A 27,996-nucleotide genomic window follows, 5' to 3' on the forward strand; every position below is an offset into this window, starting at 1 on the left:
ATATTATTCTCAGGGGTAAAAAAATAATTATTGCTGAAAATATAAATGTTTATTGAATAAACTTGCACTTTAAGACTTAAAAAAAATAATTTTGAGCCACAAATTAAAAATAAACGCTATACTTGAGGATGAACAATAAATTCAGCAATAAAAACTTAATTTAAGACTCAATTTGAAAAAAAAAATATCATTTCAAAGGCTGTTTATGATATCTTTAGTGGAAATTGTTGTTTTTTGCAATCATATTTTTTTTTTTTTAATTAGCTAGATTAGATTTATTGAAAATAAAAACAAGTACATATATCTTCTAAATTTTCTTCTTTCGTCAGGGTGAAAACGGACAATATTGACAAAAACCCAGACTCGATTGTTCAAGGTTAAGATTTTTCGAATCATGGAATTTTTTTTCGTATTTTTTTCATTTCCTCACAAATTCAAGATATGCGACCACATTTTAGCCAAATTGGAGTGGCTGATTACCAGTTACATTAGAGCAATTCTAAAGGATTGCGTAAATCGACTTTCAATTTTTTTTATTTGTATGAAACTTTATCCATCGATATCTTATGTCCAAATAAGCCTTTTTCATCATAGGCTTTTTCAAACAAGTCTCGCTAGGGGTTGTCTATAGAAAAGTTCCATGAAAACATTTATAAATCAGTATCGATTTTTTGATCGAAAAGATGTCTTCGGCATAGTTTTAGGTTATAATTAGGACTATTCAGAAAAAAAACGTAACACCCTTAAAAAAATATTTTTTTAAAACTTTTCATCACAGAATTTCGATTTGGCCAAATTTAACTCCTTCCGATTTTTTAATGTTTTGATATGTTTTAGTAGAAAAAAGTGCCAACTATTCACTTTTTTTCAAATAGTGTTTTTGGAGATTTCGAAAACGTACAAAAATAAAATAAAATAAAAGAAAGAATGAAAATTGCAAAAAAAATGAGTTCTTCCAAAAAAAATCAAATCAAAAAAAAAGTTTTACCCAATTGACCCCTTAAATTTTCAATAGAGCATTTCCATTCGAGCAGTTTTTGCTTTTTTCTACAATATATTCCTTATGGGAAAACTGTCATTTCTACCACTCGAATCCGGTGCTCCATTGATGACATCTTGGAAAGCATTAATCATATTTTCCTTGTTAAAAGTGAAACTTGTTTAAAATTTTCTGAACCTATTGGAAAATAAATTTTCTAGTTTACTTTTCAAATGTAACATTTCTTACGAAAACTCCCGTGTAAACCTTTTGAAATGTAAGTGGAGTTTAAAAAAATTAAAATATGTCTTTCAAAGAGCTGAGAAATTTCACACAATTTACATTAGGTCACGCAAGTAACATAAGGACTAGGGTTGGTGAATGTTCACGATTTCGCAGACAGCGTTATATTCGTAAAATTCCACTATTTCCTCGAAATCACGTGAAATTTATGGACTTTCTGAAATCAATGCATTAAAAAAAATAAAAATACAAATATTTTATCCACATGGGGTTTTAGTGCAATTTTTATAGTTTCCGATTGAAAAACGTAAAATTTACTCTTTAAACACTTGGTTTGAACTGTAATATTTGAATAGACCAAATAGAATTTTTACAAAATCATTTGAGAAATGAATACGTAATTGAAGTGCAAAAATATATTCAAATATAAAAAAAGCATATTTTATTTGCGAAATCTTCAAATGATCCCAAAATGAAAAAAAAATATGATTGCAGTTAGGCTCAGGAAAATTTAGTTAAGTTTGTGTCTCCCAACTTAAAAATTGTATTTTAGCGATTTCAATTGAATTTGGCACTTTAAAGCTTCTTCTAAATTTTGAGTTTTGGAACCAAATACCCGTAGCACCCCAAATTCTTTTTGAAGGCTTCATTGATATTTTGTATTTTTTTCACAGTAGGATGTGAATTTAAAAATGTATTGTAGCAATTATGGATGCCTCAAATAAAAAAAGTTTTAAATTTGATATTTAGTCATTTTATTGTTATTGTCAAAAACGATATTTTTTCAAAATAATTTGAAATGTTTAGTTAAAAATAGAAGTGCAATCATCTGACAATTAGAAATTTGAAATGGTAGTCAAATTTTTACTACACGGAATTTACCTAGCACATTAAACATTTTCATTAGCATTAAAAAAAAATATTTTTCCCGAAAAAAGCAGTAAAACCTTATAGCACAACTTGCATGGAAATTTCACTAATATTCAAAATTTTAAAGGTAGAACTAAAAATGAAAATCAAAAATTGAGTTTCAAATTCGTTTTATTCATGATGTAATGACTTGAGCTTTAAAATGTAATTTCATTCTGAAAATCAGCACTTTTCTGGTATATTTTAGCATTTCCACAAAAATTTATTTGATGTTTCCCGAGGAAACTGGAAATTTTTAGTTTCAGAAATCACTTAGCTTGGATACTTATTTAATAATTAATTGTACAAAGATTGTATGGGTTATTTTAGCATTTTTATGTTCCGTGAAATTTTGTATTTTCGGATAGTGATCCCCGTGAAAATTACATCATTTAGCGTGAAAAATCACTAAGCCTACACATTAAAAAAAACATGGTAATATCAAAGAGTATTCAAAATAGAGCGCACAATTTTTAACTGTGTAATAAAGACATAATAGGGTAAATTTTTCTTAAAATAAAAATAAAATACCTAAAATTCAAATCAGGATATTTTAATTCTAGAAACACAGTAAAAATAATCATGGTAATACTACATCTGGGAATGAGTACATCTTTTATGTCAGAAAAATGTTTATTTTACCTCTAAAAATGTGTAAATTTACCACTTTTTAGTTGTAATGCAACTTTTATTCGAAAGTCGAAAATCGAAGAATTATATATTGGTAAAATTTGGTACCATTATTTAACGATTAGGGATTTCGGATGTTCAATAAAACACGCACTCACTTTTAATTACAACTATTTTCACATTTGTTTTACTTCAGTATAAAAACATTCTAACAACTATTAAATTAAAACGATATTTACAATTGGATTTCTTTTGCTGCCTTGTTTTTTGTTTCCGTTTGTTTTTTTTCTTCTCCTTCTTCTCCTCTTCTTGTTTCTTATAATCCATGTTGGCTGTTTGTTCTTCACTTGAATGATGATTGGCGTTTGCGTGTGTGTGAGTGTGTTTTATGTATAATATTCAAGTAAATCCTTGCGCGAACCGTTTCGCAACGAAACGGACGCACGCGGTTCGACAATATGTTTTTTTTCTTTACGTACAAATTTAATGTGGTGTGCAAGTGTGTTTTCTTATTCTTTTTTTGCTCTTTTTGTATCGATGTAATTGTGATTGTGTGGGCTTTATGTACGTGTTGGTGAGTGTTTTGTTTCGTTATAATATTAATTACAATAATTCAATGATCGCCTGAAACAGGTGAGCCTTCCAAATGTGTGTGTTTTTTTTTGTTCGCTTCGATTTGCTATTTTTATATGCTTACAGCTTTTTTTGATGATTTGACATTTCTTTACTGCAATTAAAGATGGATGTGTGTACACATGAATCTGTTTGCGTGAAAAATGAATGGTTGTGCGTGTTTGTGTGCGCGAGATGTTTCGTATTTCGCCCGCTAGATGGCGGACATCCTTCCTTTTTTATTCTCTCTCTCTCTCTCGAATTTGCGATCTTTGATGAAGATTAATGAGGATGTCACGTGGTTGCGTCAGCAGCAGATCATCTCTAAACTGACAGCTAGCACTAGCGACGTGATGAATTCAACCCCTTCTAACGAACAATGGCGGAAGGAAGAAGAAGAGGAGGGGAGGCTGCAAGGGGTTTACAGTTAGCGATTCGCCAAATTCACCACGGTTGGTGACTGTTTGCTGATTATTTCGCTACGGTCATTAGTTGGAGGTGCTAAGTGCTTCAACCTTTTGCAAGAAGCAATTTAATGCAATTTATGCGTTGCTGAGTGGAGGTTTCCGATTTAGGATGCAGAATGTCATTCTATTGAGAAACAGTAGCAAGGTTGTTGTGACATTTGGGGGTACAAATTGATAAATAAATTCACATGATGTCGCTATTTCCTTGCCATAGCTAGTGCTTTCAAAAATACCGAATGGAACACTTTTCCTTTCAGCATCCAATCTGTCTTGAACACAGATAAACAGATAGAAAACAAACAAACCTGCTGGCGGGCAATTTTGGAACGACCCTCAGCTGTCAAACGCTTCGCAGTGGTGAATATTGTAAATTCACCATGTTTGAAAAAAAAAAGTTTGTCTCTGTAACGAAGAAAAATGTTGCCCAGCACTCGTCGCCGTACTTTATTATTATGATTTCCCAACATGGCGTAGCATGAAATTTTCTTACACCACACGTTGCCACTCACCACGTTCTCTAGAACTACCATTAAACGAGAGAGGACCGGTTTCAAGTGGGGGCCAAAACTCGGGCAAAAAGTCAGGGAAGTACTTGGCCAAAACAAATCTGAAACGACCAGTAGTGGAGTGAAGAAAAGGAAAGGCTTCAAGAAAATGCCTTACCTGCGCAAAAACACGGCAGAGAAATGAATTATGGTCTTTCTGGGAGACCACGGGTGACGGCAACGGCTTGCAGAATTAGGTAACAGCTGGTCTGGTCTACCTTCTGCACGAAAAGGACAGTCGTCGCGATGACCTTTCCGGTCATCGGTGGCGGTTGTTCTGTAGAGAGGCGTATCGGCAAGATTCACCACGTTTGACATTAGAGATGGAATGTCAACGTGGTCGTAAAACTGAACGGGTCCATTTGTTCTGGGTTTGTGGCGTAATTTTTGAGCCACAGATAAACGGAGGTAAAGTTTCGAGCAACGCCGTCGCCATCTAGTTGTGAGGGCACCAAACTCACAGTGGTGAGTACATGAAACTCAACACTTTTCGTGAAGAACCCAGTAGCTTTCGCCGCCATCTTAAAGCTGCGAAAAAGGAAACCAACTCGCAACAAACGCGCACGTGGATGATGATGGATGATGAAAAATGACAATTTTACCTAACAAAAACAAAAAATAATACACTATCGTTAAACAATCTCTTTCAGTTCGTCATCAGATATCTTCTCTTCGTCTGCATATAAAGGCCAGAGTTTATAGGATTGAGAAAAGAAAAATATCGGCGCTGGTGAGTTTCACAAGTTCTTTTGTTTTTCCGTCGCAAGAAGGTCCAAACTCGTAAAGTTTTTAATTTCACCATTTAATTGCGTCTGTGTGCGTTGTACTCTTCTCACTGTTGCTTTTTCAGCTGGAAGACGGCGTTTTTGTTGTTGTTGTGCAACAAGTTTGTAGTTTTCGGGGATAACAAATGTAACGTTCCCTGTAGCTATTTGAGTACGCGGTTCTGACCACGTGTCGTTACACAAGAAAGGGGGGGGTATGACGGTGACGCAGTGCAAGATATTTCACTAATAAGTGTGCTTGTTTAAATTTGCTTTGTTTTCGCTCGTTCACGCTCGTCCTTTCAACTAAATTTAATAAATTAAACATAAAATAAAAATACATATACAACAAATTAGAAAAAAAAAACATGGTACAGGGATGTGAATGCAGCGGACGGAGGTTCTTCGTTCGAAGTTGTTGCGGAGGGGGTAATTTACAAATTTGGCGATTATGGTCTGGAAAATGTCTGAAGAATGAGCTGTTCGTTTGGCGCGTGAACGTGTCATGTAACGTCATTCATGGAATCGCCTCTAGCTTTAATGTGTGTGGGAAAAAGAGGCGTTTAGAGAAAACAGAGTTTGTACAAAATTGGAGTTTTTGTGCGAAAAAGTTTTCCGAAAATAAAAGGAAAAACAAAACATAAAACAAAACGAAAAAAATATCACTATTACGTCGTCGTCGAACCGCCCCCTTGTTGCTGTTGCTGCTGCTGCTGTTGTTGCTGCTGTTGTTGTTGCTGGGCTGCGGCCTGGGGTCCTCGCGGTTTGATCATCATGGTGGCCTTCTTGAGCGTGTAGTCCCAGCCCCTCCAGCGGAACCAGACGATGCCCTGCCGGGCGGTCAGGTCCTGCGGGTCGTGCAGATAGAGACCGTTCAGGCCTCGGCCGCATGACTTCCACCACCAGCCGCCCTGGGGAAAGAGGGAAGAAAAAGGTTGTTGTTAGAAAAGATTTAAAATTGAAGTAATTTACTGAAATTATTCGCATCTCTTACGAGTCCAGTTTTTTTCAATTCTTTTTTATGGTTAATACAATCTTAAAACAATCTTAAAACTTTAGTAAACACATTTTTGTTGGGTAACATAAAAAAAAATCTTTTTCGAAAAAAAAATCTAACAAATTTTTAGCGCTTGCTTCTTTATAACTCGAAAGTAGCGAGATTTTTTTTTCCTGCAACATATAAAAAAAATTAAAAAAATTAGGGTTTTGAGAAATTGTGTCTTCCCGAGCAGACGGAAATAACTTGGGAATAACATTTTTTGATATTTGAAAATATTAGGCCAATAACATTTTATGTTATTTATAACGAGATTTGTTATTCGTCGTTATGATTTTTTGTTAGTGGGTTGGTGTTGTAATAACAGACTAATAACATTTTTTGTTATTCTTCGAACAAATCTTTGTTATTATTTTTTGTTATTTTAACAACTAATCCGATCATCCTAATAACAAAAAATGTTATTCCAAAATTGTTTTGGCTTTCAACCAATATCAGACCAAAAACAAATTTTGTTATGATAACATAAACTGTTATTAAACCCTTATGCAAAAATGGATTTTTCAAGAACATCCCATAACATTTTCTGTTATTTTAACATTATTTGTTATTGAAATGGCATGAATTTTGTTATTACCGTCTGCCCGGGTTTGTAAAAAATAATAAAAAGTGTGATTTTTTCCCCGTGTACCAGTTTTTCTGAATATTCCTCATCAATACACACTGAGAAAAACACAATTTTAACACGATAAAATCTTCGAGATATCAGCAACCGTCTGTCCGATCCTAATTATCCTTAAAAAATAATAAATATAGGTGGTTTTCTTCGATTTCGAAAATCAATTTTCTTTGTATTATTTTGATTTGGATTAACCCTGTAATGCCCAAAAAAAATTTTCGTATTTTTTTATTTTTCCCGTGTTCAGGAGGTCATTTTGAGCAACTTTTGTTCTACGATAAACTCTTCTCTTGTTTTATGTTTTTCTTGTTTCATTTTTAGTATTTTAATTTGCATTTATCTTGTTTTTAAAGCACAGGAAAAAAATCATGTTTTTAAATTATTTTTTTATTACTAAAAGTTAAATTCCCAGAGTATTTGTTTGTTTAATTTTCGAATATTGTTACGATTTTAAATGTAAAATAATTAACTTTTGCGATATGCGATGTGAAAAGTAAAAAAAAATCCGATATTTTTCCGTGTACCTTTTTTCCAAAAAGTCCTTACCATAACCTACAACATTGCCGAAGTTACCAAATCGATCAGAAAATCTCTTTTCAAAATACAGAATTTCATACATTTACCTTTCCATTTTGTATGGCCAGCCCTCATAATTGTATGGAATAACTAATTCTGTACAATTGCATCTTTTGGACAAAGTTTCTCCGAAATAAAAAAATGGATATAAAAAAAATGAAATCGTGAAAAAAATTGCTAAGTCTTAGAGAACTACACTCAAAGGAAATTAGCTCAGCCTTTCCAAGCTCTTTTTTCCGGGATTGTATTTTCAAATTTTTAACGATGATGTTTTTGATATTTTTCATCCATTTCATACATCCATTAAAAAAAACTCATATTTCCGGAACCAAATTTTGCACCGTCCTAAACTCTAGTGCAAAAGATGCTTTTTAAAGTCCCCTCATATATACAAAAAACGGCGTGTTTGGAAAATTAAAATTTTATTGCTTAAAAGAGAAAAAAATATATCAGCATTTTTAGAGTTTTTTTTTGAAAAGGACCAATAAATTATTGTCTTTCATATGTTTATAGGACCTGATAAATAAAAACTCTAGATTTATTCCATGTGATTTTTTTTTTCAACGCTCCTTATAATCCTTTGCCACAATTTAAAAAATAAAGGTAACACTAGATTTAAAAAGTAGTTATAAATTTAATGGTAATTCTTTGGCTGGATTTTCTAAACATGTTTCAAAGACTTTAACAAAAGTATTTTAAAAGTTTTTGTCCCCACTCCCTCTTCAGACCTTGAGACAGGTTAAACAAATGAACGATCTAATTTCAATACCGTTGAGGTATTTACCTGTTTTCAATCAAGGTGACATTTTCTGACCATCAATGTTTGTTTGAAACTACAGTCCAGACTCGATTTTTCTTCGGATAATTCATAAAAAAAAATCGTTGTCTTATTTTTGATTGCCGAGCTTAATTATGACCCCTGAACTACGCCTAACCCTCTACATTCCAATTTTTTTGCAATTTTTTTATTTTTCCCGCGTCAGCAACTTTTGTTCTACGAAAAACTTTACTTCTCTTGTTTTATGTTTTTCTTGTTTTATTTTGAGTGTTTAAATCTGCATTTATCTTGTTTAGTTTATGTTTGTTTATGGTAGTATTTGGCCCATTCTACCACCTCCTAACATTACATTTTGCCTTTCTAAATTTTTCATGTTTTTACAGTCAATTTTTCATTTTTTTGCATGTTTTTCACATCTTCTGCTATAGAATCGCACAAAAAAAATACTAAATACTTCTTTATACTTAAAATATAGCAAATATTAATAAAATAACACTTAGGGGTCGACTTGAAATTTTTAAAAATATTGGGAAAGTCACATAAAACAAGTTAAACTTTTAACCCAAAAATTTTCTAAAACTTTAAGAGTTCTTCTTTCCAATGCTTTTCAATGCTCAAAAATTGGTTGAAAAATGGATTTTTGGCGATTTTATAGATCGAAACCCGTCTAGAGGCGGGGTTGGGTTGTAGAGGGTTAAATAATATAGAACTTTTAAATCAAATATGGTGGCCATGAAATATTGCTAAAATGATTTTGCAATTTAACAGGCATTCGACTAATCATATTTGATAAGATGGTGGTCGCAGAACTCGAATTTGATGTTAAAATCAAGAAAATAAAAAAGAGTTTCGATTATCTGAAGTCCCATAAAAACCATCGGATAAACGAACTTCAGATAATCGAAAGTTCAGACAATCGAGCCTGGACTGTAACTGTTATAATGTGTAAAGAATTTTGCGTTAATTTTTATTTCAACGTATTAATAATAATTATCGTTTTTTTTATTCTGATTGTCACGTGGATGTTTTTTCATAATTTATAGTGGTCAATATTCATTTTTTTAAGAAAATATAAACCTGAAACCCAAACCTACCTTGAGCATACTGGCACAGTTGAGCGAACTCCGGTCGTTGTCGCGGTTGTACGTCGAGAAGGGGCTATTGTTCGAGCCATACCAGGGATCGTTCAGCGAGTCTCCGGCGGTACCCTCGTACCCGTCAATCTCCAGCTTGTAGTAGTCCTGCTCGGAGTGGATCTTGAAGTGGGAGTATTGTGCGTACCTGGTGGAAAGAATACAAGTGCTTCTCGTTTAGTACATTTTTTCAGTAGCTGACTCTCTGCTTTTTACCGTTTGTTTCCTTCGAAATCTTCCAGCTCGACCCGGAGCGAGTAGTCCTCGTTGTTCGTCAGCATGTAGATGTTCTCGTTGCCGAGCCAGAATTCCTTGCCCGGATCGCCGAAGCCGTTCTTGTAGTCGGCCCAGTCGCGGTTGAAGTTCTCCCGGGGTTCGCCAAAGTCGTCACGCCGTTGAATGACCTACAGAACAGAAGAGGAGTACGGCGTTTCAAGGTTGATCTAGAACTAGGTGAAATGACAAATAGGTAAGCGATTAATTACAGTCCATCCGCCGTCGGCGATCTCCTGCTCGCAGAAGACTTTGAGGAACCAGTAGGTCGTGCCGCGGATCTGCAGGTAGTACACGCCGGACTGGCGCATGCCGGCGTTCATCAGGTCGGTACAGGAGAATCCCTGCAAGTAGAGAAGAGAAAGCAAGCGCAAGATGGAAACACACAAATAGAGGAGAAGGTGCAGAGATGTTCCCGGGGGGGTTTGCAGAAGGAAAGGAGGTCGTGTTAGGACGAGGAAGGTGGGGGGAAAAAGAAAAGAAAAAAAAAGAAAAATCAATAAATTAGGCATCGTTTAATTATCGGGGGGTCATTAGAGGAGAAACTCGAGACAGTGTTTAATGAGCTAGCGCCGTTTTGCGTGTTGAGTGTTGATTGTCGTCGTCGTCGGTGGGTGATGATTTTGCGTGGTCTTGGCGGCACCTGATTGAATCTCTAACGGTAGGAAGTCCCCACGGCGAAGTCGTCGTTCAAAGTCACGATTTTCGCGAAACGCGAAGGTGGAATTTGGCTATCGCAACACTTGGGCCGGTCGTCAATCAACTGGAATTGAGGAATTTCCACGCGGTGGCAACGACCTTGGCGGGATCTCATTGAATTATGAGTTGTAACAAGAGTTTTTGAATGGCGGCCTCTGTTAGGCCATTATTGATTGCTGCTAAAGAGATCGATGATCGGTTGGCAAAGTATCGCTATTATTTAATAGCTATGGTGTTTGTTTCGATGCTGCTGATTCATTGGTACAGGTGATCGGAAACTAGTCGTGATTTGCTTATGAAATTATCGGTAATAAGCGGTGAAGGTCTTGGTGTTGCATTAGCGTTATATTTGGATTTTGCGTCATTCTAGCACAAGAAGATACCCGTGAGAACGGAAGCAAATATTTCACGATTGGCGTCATCTTTGATACGTGATTAAATCATCGACCTCAAAACAAAAGTGATTTTACAAAATTAGGAATACAAACATTGCTCGGACCAATCTAAAAAAAATATTTATGTGAATGAAAAAAAAAAAAACGTTACTTAATCCACCTTTAGTTGGTTGGTGCCTTCCTCGCATTCATAAAAGTAAATACACTACACAGCATAAAAAAAAGAATAGAAATAACACTTATTTTTATCAAAATATCTGAGATCCGGCCTCTAAAACGTGTATTGAAAACACTAAAGTTCTTATAACTATTGATAGGGTTGTCAGATCTTCAATCTTCTTAGCTCGTTGGAAAGGTCTTTTGATTACCTATCCAACGATGGGTCGCATGCAGACGTGCATCCGCTCTAACTGCTCTTTTAGAAGAACTTGTTTGGCATTTCGCGTAAATGACTCCCAGCATGTTGTACCAGTGATTAGAGCACACTAATTAAGCTAATCTTTAAAGCTCCCGAAGAACCTGGGGAAAGAACCGTTAAGTGCACTTAAAGAGCTTTTAAGAAGTTCTTCTTGAGAGCTTATGAGAACAGTCACATGAAAATATACCTGAAGTCGGTTTTTCCAATGAACCAATGTTTTCTACAAATTATTTAAGCTAAAAACAAGACGTTTTTAACTGGCAACAAGTATAACATTACTTTAAACGTAAATGCCAACTAGAACAAGCTGAGTGCCGTTAAGAAGAGCTCTTAGTGCCGATGCATGTCTGGTCGCATGATAGATCCAGACAACTTTTTCATCAAAATATTTGAGATCCGGCCTCAAAAAAGTGTATAAATAACTTAAGTGCTCATAACTTTTGATGGGGTTGTCAGAACTTCAACCTTTTGAAAGCGTTGGAAAGGTCTTTCAAATACCTTTCTAACAGTATATAGCATGACGGGTTATCTTACAAAAATCACCCTTTTTACAATTTTCCGAAGTTTAGCTAAAATCGTTTTTTTTTTGCATAACTATTGAAGTACTTTACTAAACTTCATAATATTAACTAGGGTCTTGTGGGACCCCAAGACGGATCGAATGAGACCAAAACGGTCCAAATCGGTTAAGCCAGTCCGGAGATAATCGTGTGCATATTTTTCGGTGCACGGACTTACAGACATACACACGCACAGACATTTGTTCAGAATTTGATTCTGAGTCGATAGGTATACGTGAAGGTCGAATCTACGAGGTCGAATAAAGAAGATCATTTTTCGAGTGATTTTATAGCCTTTCCTCATTGAGGTGAGGAAGGCAAAAACATAGTTATTTTGATGCATAACATTAAAAAACATTAATTAAATTAGTTGGTAAATTCAATGTGAAAAGTATTTAAAATTCCAATAAAATGTTTTGGAGGTTGATAACAAAATAGTTTAACATATTTAAAAATGTTTTCAAATAGTTTTAAAATTAATTTATTTTTCTGCTCAATATTCTACAAATTTCCAAAAAGCCACAAGGGGCGATTTAAAGGCCGCAAAATGTTAAATGCACGTGCATAACACAATGGTTCCTTCAGTGTGACCAGCGCAGCATGAAATCGACGGTGGTCATAACTGCAAACCTGTTCAACACCTTTCAAAATAGTTCCCGCGCAAAATTACGCCCATGTGCTTTACCGCACATGTTTTTCACAGTTTTTCGACCCACAAATCACAATGCAGCACCCCCGGTCAGCCCGGTCCGAAAGGGTACCACCCCGTTGTCGTTCCGTTCCGTTTCTTGGTCCGTTAAAGAAAAGGTATCTCTACAAAGCCAGACAACAACAAAAAACACATTGTTGGCAATGTTTATTAGCGCGGCAAACCTATCTACAAACCACAACTCGTCGACAGGGTAATAAAATTGTTCGCAGCGCACGTTAACACAATAAAATTTACAAAACCACATGCATGGGGACAACCACATTATGGAGCCCGGCGTGGGACCTTTCTGTTCCAGAGACTTCCCCCCCCCTTCTCTCTCTAGCAGTTGGTCAGAAAGTGTCGGAAAAGGTGTTGAAGAAAGAAAGTGACACACGATTCGGGGTCCCCCAGCCTTAAAACGAGGTGACGCGCGATGCTAATTAGTCGCCGGCGCCGGCCTCTTCTCTGATGGATGGGTGAAGATTTGATCCCCCTCAACACCGATGACAAATGACCCCGCGAGGCTACCGTGGACGGGGGAGCGAGAGAGCCCTGTGTGGGGTCGGATTATCTTGTAGGGTGTAGGGTGTAGAAACCTCACCCCTGCTGGGATGACTAATCGGTTTGGGTCGTGAAATTAGCTTATAATTATAACACAAAATTCACGTAATACTAGATTACGCACGACAACGTAGGTCAGTCGGGGTGGCGATCTGGGTGTCGTAATTTTTGACAGGGTGGTGACTGAATTTGGGAAATCGATCGATTTGCAGTTTTGAAATTAAAATAAATCGAACAAATATATTTAAAATTAAATTATTTACACGGTTTTTAATCACACAATTACAGAGTGAAAGATGTTGTCAATTATTGATTTTTACCTTTTTGAATATAAAAAAAATGTAAATAAGGGTAATATAGATTGTATAATAGATTTTTTTCCATTTATAATTTCATGGAAAAAATAGTACAATCGATTGTACACTAGGGTGGTTCAAATCCGAGCTTACTCGGGACTACCTCCTGAATTCAAAATTGACGCATAATTAGGCTAAATTCTAAATTTGAGCTCATTTTGACCAAGGGAACCCCCCCATCAAACCCTTGAAGTTTGTATGATAATGAAAACGAAAAAAATGTCAAAAAGTATGGAAAAAAGTAAATAACTACCCAATTTATACCAATTCTCGGAACTAAGATCTTCGTTAAATTTGGAAAAAACTTTCCCGAAGGCACCATATTTTTAGAATTTTTTGCCAAAAAGTAATTAGCTTCCAAAAATGATCATTTTTTAGCGGCCATGCAAACTTCAAGGGTTTAGAGCGAGGGTTTCCCGTGGTCAGAATGAGCTCAAATTTCAAGTTTAGCCTAGTTATGGGTCAATCTTCGATTTCAGGGGGTAGTTGCGAGGAAGCCCGGATTTGGACCAACCTAATTTACACAGTAAAAAATGTGTAAATTTGAAAGGTGTAAAATTGGAAGGTCAATTTAGACTATAAAAGTGATATTACAAAGAAAAAGTGGTAAATTTATTCATTTTAAGAGATAATACAGTTGACTTTCTGGTTGTCAATATCCAAGAGACCGTCGAGGAAGAGAAGCATCAGTTTACAGAACGATGCAAAATGAAGACTCGATTGGAAATATTCTTTTCCAGCTATGGGAGAGAACGATGGCAACGTCGCTAAACAAAAACAAACAAATGTCAAAAACCTTTCAAAGCTTCGTTTGTTAAAGAAAAATTTGTATGCTAGCCATGAGACAGTGAAATTATTGACAACCGGAAGAGATTTCTAAAGCAAAATTGATTCAAGGGACCGTCAATGAAGAGATCCTTCAAGCAAGATAAAAAATATCGAGGAATGAAGAGAATCGAAGTATGCCGTTTGAATGGACTGATCATTTCAGCGGTAGATGGAGCAAAATTGAAATCTGGAAGATCGCCAGCCAGAGAGCCTTTTTTTCTGACATTAACCCTCTGCTGCCCAAATATTTTTTTCGATTTTTTTTATTTTTCTAGTGTTCAGGAGGTCATTTTGAGCTATCTTTGTTCAACGAAAAACTTCAGTTCTCTTATTTTATGTTTTTCTTGTTTTATTTTTTAGTATTTTAATTTGCATTTATCTTGTTAAGTTTATTTTTGTTTTTTTTTGTAGTATATGGCCACCACTTCTTATCATTACATCTATCTAATTTTTCATGTTTTTACAGTAACTTTTCCAATTTTTTACTTGTTTTTCACATTTTCTGCTATAGAATGGCAGCATTGTCTTTTAAATTTCTACAAAATGCGTAGAGGCATAGTCTGGGACACTACAAACATTACTGCATACTCATTTTTACTTAAAATATAGGAAATGTTAGTAAAAAACACAGCCAGTTAATGACATTTTTTTAAAACATTGGCAAAGTCACATAAAACAAATCAAACTTCCAACTCTAAAATGTTCTAAAACTTAAAGAGTTCTTCTTTCTAGTGCGTCCATCCCGGGAATTCTCGGGACAAAAATTCCGGGATTTTTCCAAAACCGGGAATTCCCGAATCCCGGGATTTTTCATATTTTGTCCCGGGAATTCCCGAAATTGAAAACATATCAAATTTTGGTCTAGAAATTCAGATTTGGTTGTGGAAACTAGTAATCGATTAACATTTTAAAGCATTAAAATTTGTATTCGGCATATAACAGCATTTTCTTTGCGCCTTAGATATTTTATACTTAATTTTATTTATTTAAAAAAAAAGACTTATTATTATATGCACGTGCATTTATGGCTTTAAACTTGAAAAAAGCATAATATTTTAAAAATTGTTTTCATCATAAGCCGGCATCTGGAGCAAATCAGGGCAAAAGTAACGAATTAAGACAGCTGTTTAAGCTAATTTGTTTTTGAATAATGTTCTGATTGTTTTGATTGATTTCGATTACAACAGGAACAGATCAAAACAATAAGTACACAGATTTCCAAATTTATTGCAGTCCTGATTATCCCCAGTTGGTAGTTGGTTGGCAGTGACTTAAAGATAATTTAAAAAAAATGTTTTTAAATATTAAACATAAAATTTTTAACTTATCCAAAGTCTCATTGTCATCATTGTCTGGTTTAATTTTATTTCTTGTAGTTTTAGACACTTTCAACGAAATTGTATAAGCTTTTGTAGTTATATTACACAGAAAAAAATGATGGTAATATTCATCAAGAAATGGTGACAGATTTTGTGGCAAAAAAAAATGATTAATTTTACCCCAGAAAATTATGAATTTTTATCAATTTTTGATGAATTTTCATCAGGTTCACATTTCTACACATTTTTTATGTCATATTACTCAAAAAAGAGATAATATTCAACCTACCAAATTTTCAACAATCCAAAATTCAACTTTTTTTTCTGTGTATATATATAAAAAAAAAGAAATATATTCCAAATTCTGGTTCAATTAAATTCCAAAGCACATCAAAGAACACATTTTTTTTAATGTGTTTTAAACTATCTATTTAGCTGTCCTTGTTCAGATTGAAGTGTAGCTTTTCACCATTAACAGTTTTTAAATAATTCTATGATTTAAGCTAGAAAAACGTAACAAATACACAGAAAAAAAAGTTTAATTTTGGAATGTTGAAAATTTGGTAGGTTGAATATTACCTCTTTTTTTGAGTAATATTACATAAAAAATGTGTAAAAATGTGAACCTGATGAATATTGATCAAAAACTGATGAAAATTCAACATTTTCTGGGGTAAAATTAATCATTTTTTCACCATTTCCTAATGAATATTACTATCATTTTTTTTCTGTGTATAATGAAAACATAGATTTTATGATTGCTGCAAAAATTTCCCGGGATCCCGGGATCCCGGGAATTCCCGGGATTCAAAAAATATTTTTCCCGTTTCCCGGGAAATTCAAAACCCGGGAAAATTGGACGCCCTACTTCTTTCCCATGCTTTTTAAAGATCAAAAATTGGTTGAAAAATTAATTTTTGGCGATTTTTTCGATCGAAGCCCGTCTAAAGGAGGGTTAAAGATTTACCCATTCCCAGATGTAATATTACCATGCTGTTTTTTTTTACTGTGTACCTATACTGTTTAGAACAGATGGCGTAACGTTTAGTTATACATTTTTTATTGAAATAAAAGATTTTTTTTTCTCAAATTTTGATTCTTGGATTCTTGCACACATCGGAAAAAAGCCATGAAACCTTTTTTTTCATAGATTTATTGATATTTTGCAAATTTGTGATTTTTGCTTAAAATTTGATTTTGAGTCGATTTGTACACGTGAAGGTGAGTCTAGGAGGTCGAATAAGAAATTCATTTTTCTAGTGATTTTAGAACCTTTCTTCAATAATAGCAAGGCAAAAAAGTTTTTTACTCTTCGATTCAATTTCCTACCACCCCAGTTGCCACCCTGTCCACTGTTCAGTGATTTATCAACACCCCGTTAATTAGGGAGTTCGGCGCGGGGAAAGCTGTTCACGGGAGGGCTCCCGCACGCTGCCAGTGATCAATATAATCGCTTCCCAATATACGTTGGACCGTTCGTCACGAGGTGAGCCCAAGTCACGTTTTGCCCCGGGAGGCTAGCCTTCGGGATGGCGTCATCCGGGGGTCCGTCCATCCGTTTCGCGGAAGCCCCAACGCCAATTAATCACGGCATGGCCGAGATAATAGTTATCGCGTTTAATCTGTCGTTTGTGTATAGTATTTAGGCTCGTTACAAGATGAGTAACCTTGTGGCGGCGGCGGTGGAGGATGTTGATGACGATTGCAATCAACGTTGAAGAAGAGACCGGTCGGGTCGGCGTATATGCTACGCTCTAAGGTTGGTGTAGTCGTGAATCATGATTTGTGTGATGTTAGAGGCATATTTGATTTTAATTAAACTTTATGGGTTTTTGCTAGACGGAAACAAAGCGTTCCTGGGAAATGAATGCTGGCACGTTTATGTTTTCCACGAATGTTAATCGTCGCGATCATGATCATAAATTTTAAAAATAATTAGAAGAAAACAAAGAACTGTTCAAAAAGATCACTCTCGTTCCTGAAACACAAAACGTGTATCACAAATGAAAAAAATAAGAAAAAAGGTGCAGGTGGTTATGTTACACATGACCAGTATGACAAAGAACTTTGCTAGATGATTGTTGAAATTTTTGATTAGAACGTCCGGTCCAAATTTCCCCATGATTCCCTTATAATTACACAAGACAACTCTTTTGTGGTCAATTTCGTGGCCCTGAAACAGGCTGTTTGATTTATATAGTTTTAAGACATAATATCAACGTCCTATCGAACTAAGAGGACGGAAATTGCAAGTGGAGCTGAACTGCCCTTTTCAGGGCTCTAATTGATTACGAAATAGTTATTCTAAATTTCCAGAAACAGATTTCAGAAGTTATATATTACCTCAACTCTTATGGTTCCGAAAATGTCCCCCATCGGAACACTCGCTGGGGCCTCCGGCCACTCCAGGTGGTGGCCACTACTGCCGAAATGTCAAATTTCATGTCCAGTATCAAAAACCCTGAAGTTTGATACCCATTTGGATGTAACAAAATGACTTTTTGGCGGGCATTCAGGGGTTTGTTCCGTTGGGCATACTGAGCCCAAATCCCAAATATGAGCTTGATTGGACGTAACAGGAGCTGGCGCTCCGCCCTTCAATTTTAAATGGGATTTAACCCGTAAAAAAAGATTTTTTCAAAAATGACAATTTTTGAGCCATTTTGGCCACCAATGCGTTTACCAAAAACATCACTGGCGTGTAGGCCAGATCCTTGCGCATCTTTTGGTATATATAAAATTGAAGATTGGAGCATCCTGGAGGTCGGTACAGACCTTCAAAGTTTGGCAATTTTTTTTCGAAAAATCGGTCCCAGCAAAATCAAATGGCGTCTCGGGCGTCGCGTGGTGCGACGCATATCTTTTTTGCCGGGGCAGATTTTTCGAAAAAATGCTAAACTTTGAAGGTCTGTACCGACTTCCACGATGCTCCAAACTTCAATGTTATATATACCAAAAGATGCGCAAGGAACTGGCCTACACGCCAGTGATGTTTTTGGTAAACGCATTGGTGGCCAAAATGCCTCAAAACTTGACATTTTTGAAAAAAAAAAATTACGGGTTAAATCCCATTTAAAATTGAAGGGCGGAGCGCCAGCTCCTGTTACGTCCAATCAAGCTCATATTTGGGATTTGGGCTCAGTATGCCCAACGGAGCAAACCCCTGAATGCCCGCCAAAAAGTCATTTTTGTTACACTCTAATACCCATATTGCCCCAACCGGCTCCGTGGCTTAATGGTTACGGCTTCTGTCTCCCAAGCAGAAGGTTCAGGGATCTAATCCCGGTCGGTACCTTTGAAATTTTGAATCAGGAATTTGAATATGAATAAAAACCAAAATGAAGTCAGGTGGGATTCGAACTCACACCTTTGGATTGGTGGTCTGGGACGCTAAGCAGTCGGCCATCAGAAGGTTTACACTCTAGCAGTGAATTGATCCGTAGTGTTGAAACATGTTTATCTTCTCATATTAAATACGCGCTGATCCCTGATTTGCCTGAGAGGATTGGAAGTCTAAATATAGATCGAGTTTCCTTCAGATGCCTGCTTCTATGTTTAGGCGGGGCCGAACAATGCCCAGCGACCTCGAAATTGGACCGCAAGGAGCTCTGTCATTCTGAAATGGGTCGTTGGAAGCAGCGCGAGGGCTATCACCACCTAATACCCCGGGACTGAGATAAGCTGTATCAGCATTCGGCGGCATATACACAGTCTGATACAAATTATACTTTCCCTTAATTTCGCTACCGGTTAGCGGGTATTGGATTGGACCACACACACACACACTCTAATACCCATATTGCCCCAACTCTTATGGTTCGGCAAAAGTCCCCCCCATCGGAACACCCGCCGGGGCCTCCGGCCACTCCAAGTGGTGGCCAATTCCAATTATCAATTCCCGCTCATGCCGGCTAGCATGTCTTGGCGTGTCCATGCCTCCAGGCTATCTACTCCCGGGCTGCTCCTGATGTGTTCTCGTCGACGTCCAGCAACAGAATGAATTTTCGGGACCGACCGAGCCGAGTTTTGTTAATTTAGATCGGGGACGTATGCCCCGCCTCTTTGCACCCATTCTCCTACATCTCCTTATTCGCTTTTTGCCGCGTCGACGATCCGAAAATTATGAGGTAGAGTGGGGGTGATTTTAGATACATCAATCTCATGTCTCTATATTGACTGATTGGGAAACGTTTGTTCAACCAACCAGCGTGCACCAAAAAGAGGGGAAATTTGCCGAGAGGGGAATTCGTCACGTAACGTTTTCGCTTCGCGAAAATTTTGGATTGACACCCCGTATAGAAACCTTAGGACAAAGTTCTTTGTCAAAAAAACTTTAAAAATCCTGCAAATTTTATGACCGCTATTCAAGTTAATGAAATCAGTAAAACCGCCAGTAAACCTACTTTACCGTACTCAAAACCGAACCATAAGTACCGTGCGTGCGTGCATGCTCACGCGCAGTAACTCGCGATATTTATCTAATTTATGAAGTGTTGCATAAAATTGTCTCACCATCAGAGGTTCGCCGCGCCGTACTCTCACGGGCCCACTTCGTGTTTGGTTTTGCGGTACCAAACACGTATCTCTGTTGTTATGATACCCAAAACGTGGCTGCAGTTCTGATGCACAGTTAAAAAAGTTTGAGATTTAGTTAAATATCTTTGGAAAAAATCACTTTCAAATTATATCATATTTTCGTTTATTTTTTTTAATATTTTTTTTAAATCAAAGATTCTGAATATTTTTGTACTGTCCATTCAACATCACTTCTAAAGTGCGACCTAGCTGCCGCGGTCTTAAGGTGCGTGAGTCTCGCACGATGCTTAATTTTTCCGACACGCAGCTTTTCTTCGGTGGCACTTCTCGCTGCCCCTTGTCGTGAGTGATGTAACGTTAGTTTTTCGGTTCTTCATGTCCGACAAATTAATTGAGTTTGCTTCACGATACACTATTTATGTCCCTTTCCTTTGGTGTCATGTTCCAAACTCGGTAATTTGGTTGGGATGTAGATCAGATGTAAACAAAAACACTAAAATATGCCCAACAAAACTTGCACTCTAGATTGTCGTCCAAGTTCGAATGCAACGACCGCATCAATTTATGGCAACGGGTTAACGGACGCTGGGAAATAAATAACCAATTAGCGACCACGCGTAATCAGAAGCCGGGAATCTCGGAAGATGTACCTCTGCTATAATGATTGTTTATGGCCATCTCAGGAACAAGCCCTGAGCAATCTCTTCGAAATCGGCCGATTTCGACCATTTTTATTTTTTGTATTTTTTTATTTGGCCCGAACTTTGTGGGGCCTTCTCTATGACCAAAGAAGCTATTTTGTGTCATTGGCTCACCCATACAAGTCTTCATACAATTTTGGCACCTGTCCATACTAAAATGGTACGTAAATATTTGAAAATCTTCGAAATATTCAGAAAAAAATATGTACGCGGAAAAAATGCCGAATTTTTAATTACATTTTTTTCACAAAAACTCAATTTCCCAAAATTAGGCGTTCAATTTTCCCGGGTTTTGAATTTCCCAGTAGATAGTTTAGAACACATCTCTTTTTTGTTCTTTGATGTGCTTTGGAATTCAAATTAACCAAAATTTTTAATATATTTCTTTTGTTTAAGAATTTATGTAACAATTGTTTTGTTGACAACTAAAACTTAAACAATATCATTGAAACTGTCTAAAATAGCAAGAAACGAAAACAAATTAAACTATACCAGACAATGTAACACTCTGGAAAAGTTTAGTATTTTATGTTTTACATTAAAAACATATTTTAAAAATTATCTTTGAGTCACTACCGCCAACTTGGGATAATCGGGACTGCTATCTGAAAAGGTACACGAGATTTTAGATCAATACATTTGGAAATCGGTGTACTAATTGTTTAGGTCTGTTCCTGTTGTAACCGTAATCATCAAAACAATTAGACACTATGCAAAAAATAGCTTAAACAGCTGGCTTATTTTGTAAATTTTGTCCTGATTTGCTCCAGATGCCGTGTTTTGATCAAAAATTAAATTATTTTTTTAGATTTAATATTTTTTTCTATTTTAAAGTCATAAGTATACGTGATATTAGAAAATATTGATTTTTGCACTGTAACTTGGATTTTGCCCGCACTTTTCTTTCGCACTTTTGACAACAAGAATTCGAAAAACTAGGCAACCAGTTGTTGCTTGTTTACACTGCCAGTCGCAGTTTCCACCAAACTGGACATTCGCACTTTAAAATTGCGATTGACAGCTGAAAAACAAGCGAGCACTTTGATCATTTTTTAGGAAATTTTAATTTTCCCAAGGTAGTTTGACAAGTCGCAATAGTGCGATCGAAAGCAATGATTTAGATCGAAGTCAAAGTTAGTGGGAATTGCGCAATATTCAAGGCGCAAATAATTTTGCGGATCTGTAAACTAATTTTTTTATAATTTTCCATATTAAGCCAAATTAATGCATATTAAGCCAAATGATAGACCAAAATTTGATTTGTTTTCAATTTCGGGAATTCCCGTGACAAAATATAAAAAATCCGGGTTTCGGGAATTCCCGGTTTTGGAAAAATCCCGGAATTTTTGTCCCGGGAATTCCCAGGATGGACGCACTACCCAAAATACGTATTGTCCATTTCTTTCAAAGGTACACGCCGCGCGGCATTTCAGAATGTGCCGTAGACATTGTTGCCAGCGATTTTCTGCACTTTTGGTGCAATTAAAACATACCTGCCAACAATCTCTCATGCTCATGCTCATGCTCATGCTCATTAAAACATACCTGCCAACAATGCCAGGCGATTCAAAGAAGAAGATCAACAAAAACAAAACGTGCAGTATAGGATTTGACAGCGCGCATTTGCCGAAAGTGCGGCGCGTCGTTCCGAGGCTGGTTTGCCGCGTGTCTTTCTCGGGAATACGCGCAATATTTTTTAATTTTCGGGATTTTTTTATTCGTTTTAGGGGACAAAAACCCGCAACTTTTGAGCCTTAGAGAAGTATGGTAAAAATTCTGCCGCTCAGTTATCGGTTTTCAAAAAAAATCTTATTTCATACATAAATTTTTGTTGACCTATTTTTTTTCGTTTCGCCGAATGAGTCATTTCGCTGAATGGACATTTCGCAGAATTTATAAACAAAAAATAAAAAATAAAGGATAAAAAAGTATTAAAAAATGGTTTGAGAATACTTCTGTGAGTTTTTGCATTCTTTCAAACATGAATCGTTCTTTGTTTTAGCTTTTGGTTATTTTGGTGTTTTTTATATTTTTGTTTACCTTCGACGAAATGTCCATTCGGTGAAGCGACATTCGGCGAAACGTACCAGATTCGTTTACAACACAGCAAAAAATCCGATGGTAAAATCGCATGCAAAAGCATGCACATCACCTTCGTCAAAATAAACACTTAATATTACACACTGCATGTACAATTTTTGCAAACACAAAAAAAAAAGTTGCTACCGACGGGAAGGGCTGGCGCCTTAGCCCACTCGGCCATCAGATCGATGAAAAGCTGAAAGGATAAACGCATATATGAGCTTGAAATTTCGGTCAAGTAGGTTTCCCATACTGATGGGCTACATATTTCAGGGTGTAAAATCACATAAAATTGCATAAAATAATGCAATATTCATTTTACACCCAGGCCTTATACACGCAGCTGGATTACTACTTTTTTAGCTGTGAAGATATAGCCATCGAATGTTTGATTTCAGCGAAATATTTGCAGTTTTTTTTATTTAAAAAGTAGTGACCATAAGTGACCATTTCTGAATATATTTTTTTGAAAAGTTCCTATTTGTAGGTCATAAAATCGAAAATCACAATTTTTTCAAAAAAATCATAACTTGGCAGCAGAATGTTAGACCATTTTTGTCTTCTAAAACACATAGAAATATCTCGAAAATAAATTGGGAAATTGAGCTTTTGTGCAATTTTTATCCGTGTACATATTTTTTTTTGGATATTCCTCACTAGTCACTACACTATACCTACAACTTTGCCGAAAACACCAAATTGATCAGAAAATTCATACAAAAGTTACGGATTTCGAATATTTACGTACCATTTTTGTATGGTCAGCTGCCAAAATTGTATAGAGACTTGTATGGGTGAACCAATGACACAAAATAGCTTGTTTGGTCATAGGGAAAGCCCCAACATAGTTTGAGCCAAATAAAAAAATAAAAATAAAAATTCATTTCCGGTTTTGGTAGAGAATTGCCCCATTCGAAATGATGGATTATGGTTGTACGTGGGGGTGAGAGAGACTTGGTCGACTGCGAAAGCGACGAACCCGCTTTTTTCGTAAATAATGTCAAAAATATTGTAACTAAAATTTAAATGGTATTAGTGTTGGATTTAAGCGATGTTCTGTTTCAATTTAGAAATTTAAAGAATCACAGATCACAGACAGATCTAACAGAAAAAAAATTAACCTGATGAACAACAGTTGATCATATGAACTGCATGATCGTTCATTTCGACGTAATTTTCAGTGGTTCGATTACTGTTACGATCTAAAATTTCATCATTTTCACCATTGAAAAAACCATCCCTCATGTACCAGTTTGCAACTGACGGTTCAAAGTTCGCAGTCAAAAGTCATCGAGATCGGCAAGTGGAGTTGTTCTGTGTCGAGTGCGCAACCACTTTTTGTAGTTCAGTGGATCGCTCGAAGACACAGACCGAGTAGGAGGTGACCTGTAGCAGTAGCTAGCTTCAGCGTTCGATCGTGATCTGAGCTGATGCGTTGCTTCACAAGCGAATCATCTACCTTCGTAACGCTTAGTACGCAACCACCCTGAAAGATTGTCATGGCTTTATCGTTACAGTAGTCGGAAAGCGAGAGGGGTCACACCGGAGGTCGAAGTCGATGGCGGTACGGTTGGCACACGCGGGTCTCCCCCGCTCCAGGTCGATGAGTGATGAACGTGACTCTAAACAGAGAGAACGGGGGGCGAAAGGCATATTCTCGACAGGAGAAAAACAAAAAGAAGTCGAAAAAAAGAACCGATACATACTTTAATGTCCTTGAAGAGCAGGCTGTCGGTGGCGAAGGTGTTGTTCAGCACGGACGGTTTGTTCTTCACACTGGGGAAGATGATACCACCCTTGCGCGAAACGGTTTTACCTCCGGCCTGGACGGTCTGGCTGCTGTTGCCACTGGTGATGGTGTTGCTGCTGGTGCTCGCCGGGATCTGGTTGCTGGCGGTGGTTGTGCTGCTGCTGCTGCTGCTACTGCTACTGCTGGCCGTTGAGGAGGAGGATAGCGAAGGGTAGGTCGTTGTGGGAAGGGGCTCCGTGAAGTCCTCAACGATCGAGTATCTTTGGGGGAAAGGGTTATATTATTTGTCTTGATCAAACTCTTAAAAACAATTGTCACCTGTTGGGATCGTATTCCACCAGCCGGTCGATCGTCGGATCCATCAGAAGTTCCGCCGGGACGGGGCGCTGGGCCAGCACCGCCACGTCGTCCTCCTGCTTCTTGAGCCGCTTCTCCACCATGTCGAGGTTGTTGATGATCAGGTTGGTTTTGGTCTTGAGATCGTGGTGAATCTCGCCGATCGCCCGCTCCTGGCGCTGGTTCTGGGTGAGCAGCGCGTCCGATTTGGGCACCAGGTCGTCGACGGAACTCTTGGTACCCACGACGACGTCCCAGACTTCGTCCATCTTTTCCGACACCGACATGATTGGGCGGATTTGCTTGACCAGGATGTCGATCTTGCTGGCTTTGACGAACGGTGGCAGGGTCGAGGTGCTGTTGTAGCTGAAGTTGATGTTGTGGTCAACGACGGCGTCGTGCACTTCGTTGAGCAGGTTGATGGTTTTGCCGAGGTTTTCCGAAACTATGTTGATGTGGAACTGCAGCTTCTTGTCGATTCCTTCGGAGATCGATCGCAACTGGCCGAGTTCCTTGGTGATGTGTCCCATGACTTCGGAGTGCATCGCCTTGGTAATCTCCGCCACGTTCATGCTGACCGTTTTGCGCTCACTGGCTTCGGCGTTGATGTCGTCAACTGGGAGGAAGTTACTGTCGATTTGGTTCTTGAGCCCGTTGAGCTTGTGATCGATATCGCTGACTTTTTGGTCCAGTGAGACTAATCTACTGTCCAAACTGTTGGTGGACTTGGCTGTTCGCACACTGTTCGGGCGATCATCCTCGCTGGTAAGTTTGCTGTCCAGGTTTCGTAGCTTCGAGATGACCGAATCGGTCTTGTGGATGTTGTCTGCCATCTTGTTGTCCAACGATTCCACCCGTCGCATCAGATGCTCCACCGCCTTGTCCAGGTTGTCTATCCGCTGGAGTTTGCCCTCCAACGTCGATACCACCACTTCGAACACATTCAGCAGCTGCTGCTCCCTATAAACAAAGAAGAAAGAAAATCCCATTAATTCTCCTATTGACCACCCTATAATTAAAACATTTCTTCGTAGCCGTACTATCTCGTACGTTTTAATTAAAAGGCGCAAAGTTGCGTCGACTTATCTCATTTTTGCACGCGCTCATTAAATGATTTATGAAAACAACAATCTGGACCGCCCCAGCAAAAAAACTCTCTTTTTATAGGGAAGCGGCTTCCGCCACGCCACGCACACGACTTTCATTTCCACTTTTCACCTAATTATGGCGAATTAAACGCCATTTTTCTGCGCCCGCGTCCACTTAACATGCTTTATCACGTGGTATCAGCGAAGCGACGCTACCCTTTCAAGTTTGCTGGCGATAGGGTGGTTGTGGAAAAAGCCTTCTTTTACAGCTTTGATAAATTTTATTAGGAAACAACCTAATTGTTGAACTATCTTAATCATGCTTCATCTTAATTGGTCACACCCGATTCGTTTCCACCACTCTAAAAGGAGAGAAGGTTTTAATTAATTGTCTAATTAATTAATAAACCGTGGCGGGCGTTGTTTTCCTTTGTTTTCTTTTTATGGCTATAGTTAGCTGGAATAGAGTTGGTCTGCCCAAACATGAAACCATCTCTCGGAGACTTGAGTGTCTTGCGAACCTTCGTGGTGAACGGACACTAGAGCTGCGGTATTTTTTACTACCTAAGCTCAGAGTTATTTCAAACAAAATTCTCAGTCTTTTTAAAGACTACCTGAGTTACTTTCCAAAATTCTAAACAGTCTTTTCAAGACTAACCCCACCTGAAATTTTGTTGTATTTTACAAACGAAGCCATCTTTTTAAGAGAACTTTGCTTGCAAAATGCGTCAAAACAAAGGTAAACGCAAATCTTCTGAAGATTTGGTCGTTACGTCGGTGAAGCGTTTGAACGCTAAATCGGCTAACGGAAACAGAAAAGAAAACAGCCTCATCCGAGGTCTGATTCTGATTCTGAAAGTGAGGTCAATCCTCCAATTCCATTGGCAAACAGTTTCGGTGTTTTATCCGAAACTGTTGACAAGGATCCTTCTCCTCGTACTGAGCCTTCTGCCGTCGAGAAACGAGTAAAGGCTCCGCCAATTGTAGTGACTTCCGTCTCCGATTTGGCCAGCTTTCGAACGCAACTGAAGAATTGCAAGGAAACTTGCAATTTGAAGGTTTCGTTCCAGCTTGGTCGAAGAGGAGAATGTCGCTTGTTGACGGAATCTTTACAAGATCACCAAACTTTTGTTGGTTATTTGAAAAACCACAAACACAATTTCTACACGTATGAGACCAAGAATGCTCGTCCATTCAAGGCGGTCTGAAAGGTCTCTCCAACGACTTGTCGGTGGATGAGATCAAAAACGAACTTAAGGTGTTGCTTGGCTTTGCCCCATCCCAAGTAATACCAATGAAGAAAAAATCAAACGGGAATATTTCTCGCTTTGGTTTGACTTCACAATTTTATCTGATTCATTTCAACAGAAATGAAATCAACAATTTGAAACTTTTGGACAAAGTTCAGTTTTTGTTCCATGTACGGGTAAAGTGGGAGCATTTTAAGAAACATGGCGGTAATGGCCAGAATCTGACCCAGTGCCGGCGTTGCCAGGCATTCGGTCACGGTACTGATCATTGCGCCATGGTTCCAAAATGCATGGTTTGCGGGGATTCTTCTCACGACAAGGACAATTGTCCCGTGAAAGAAGTCACCCAATTTAAATGTGCAAATTGTGGTGGAAATCACAAATCAAATTTCTGGGATTGCCCCATCAGAAAAAAGGTTTTGGATTCTCGTGCTAAGCATCAGCCGAAAACCAAACCGAAATTTTCTCAAAGTCAGGTTGTACCTGCATCTTTAAATCAAACGTTCGTGCTGTCTCACTCGAACAATACCCCTACCGTGGAAAAGTTAGGTAACAGCAATGGCATTTCTTATGCCAACGTCGTTTCGGGTTCGGGTTCATCCACGAATTTTAAATCCTCTACCAATTTTCAAATTGGGCAGGTACCTCAAATTTCATTTGAAAATTGTTCTGCTGGCAACGCTTTGGGATCTTCTGATCTCGGCGATGTTACGTTTGAAAAAATGACTTTTTTGCAAAACTCACTGTTTGGTTTGATTCAAACAATGAGTAATGCTACATCCATGATGGAAGCTATCCAGATTGGATTAAAATTTGCGAATGATGTTGTTCTTACCCTGAA

The 27,996-nt window shown here is 37.5% G+C and overlaps 1 protein-coding gene across 1 annotated transcript in view; it reads right to left on the reverse strand.

Moving 5' to 3' along the window:
* Nucleotides 1-5,693: 5,693 nt before the first annotated feature.
* The window catches only part of LOC6033208 (angiopoietin-2), a 240,194-nt gene continuing 217,891 nt past the window's right edge, over nucleotides 5,694-27,996 (reverse strand). The window contains exons 3-8 of the mRNA XM_038253024.1: nucleotides 24,800-25,777; nucleotides 24,438-24,741; nucleotides 9,798-9,929; nucleotides 9,529-9,716; nucleotides 9,274-9,460; nucleotides 5,694-6,060 (exon numbers count right to left, since the gene is read on the reverse strand). Coding sequence (XP_038108952.1) covers nucleotides 5,818-6,060; nucleotides 9,274-9,460; nucleotides 9,529-9,716; nucleotides 9,798-9,929; nucleotides 24,438-24,741; nucleotides 24,800-25,777 — 2,032 coding nt within the window. The 3' untranslated portion in view covers nucleotides 5,694-5,817. The remainder of the gene's footprint in view (nucleotides 6,061-9,273; nucleotides 9,461-9,528; nucleotides 9,717-9,797; nucleotides 9,930-24,437; nucleotides 24,742-24,799; nucleotides 25,778-27,996) is intronic.

This window comes from Culex quinquefasciatus, chromosome 2 (genome assembly GCF_015732765.1).
Source record: "Culex quinquefasciatus strain JHB chromosome 2, VPISU_Cqui_1.0_pri_paternal, whole genome shotgun sequence".
In the NCBI taxonomy this organism is placed as follows: Eukaryota; Metazoa; Arthropoda; class Insecta; order Diptera; family Culicidae; genus Culex; species Culex quinquefasciatus.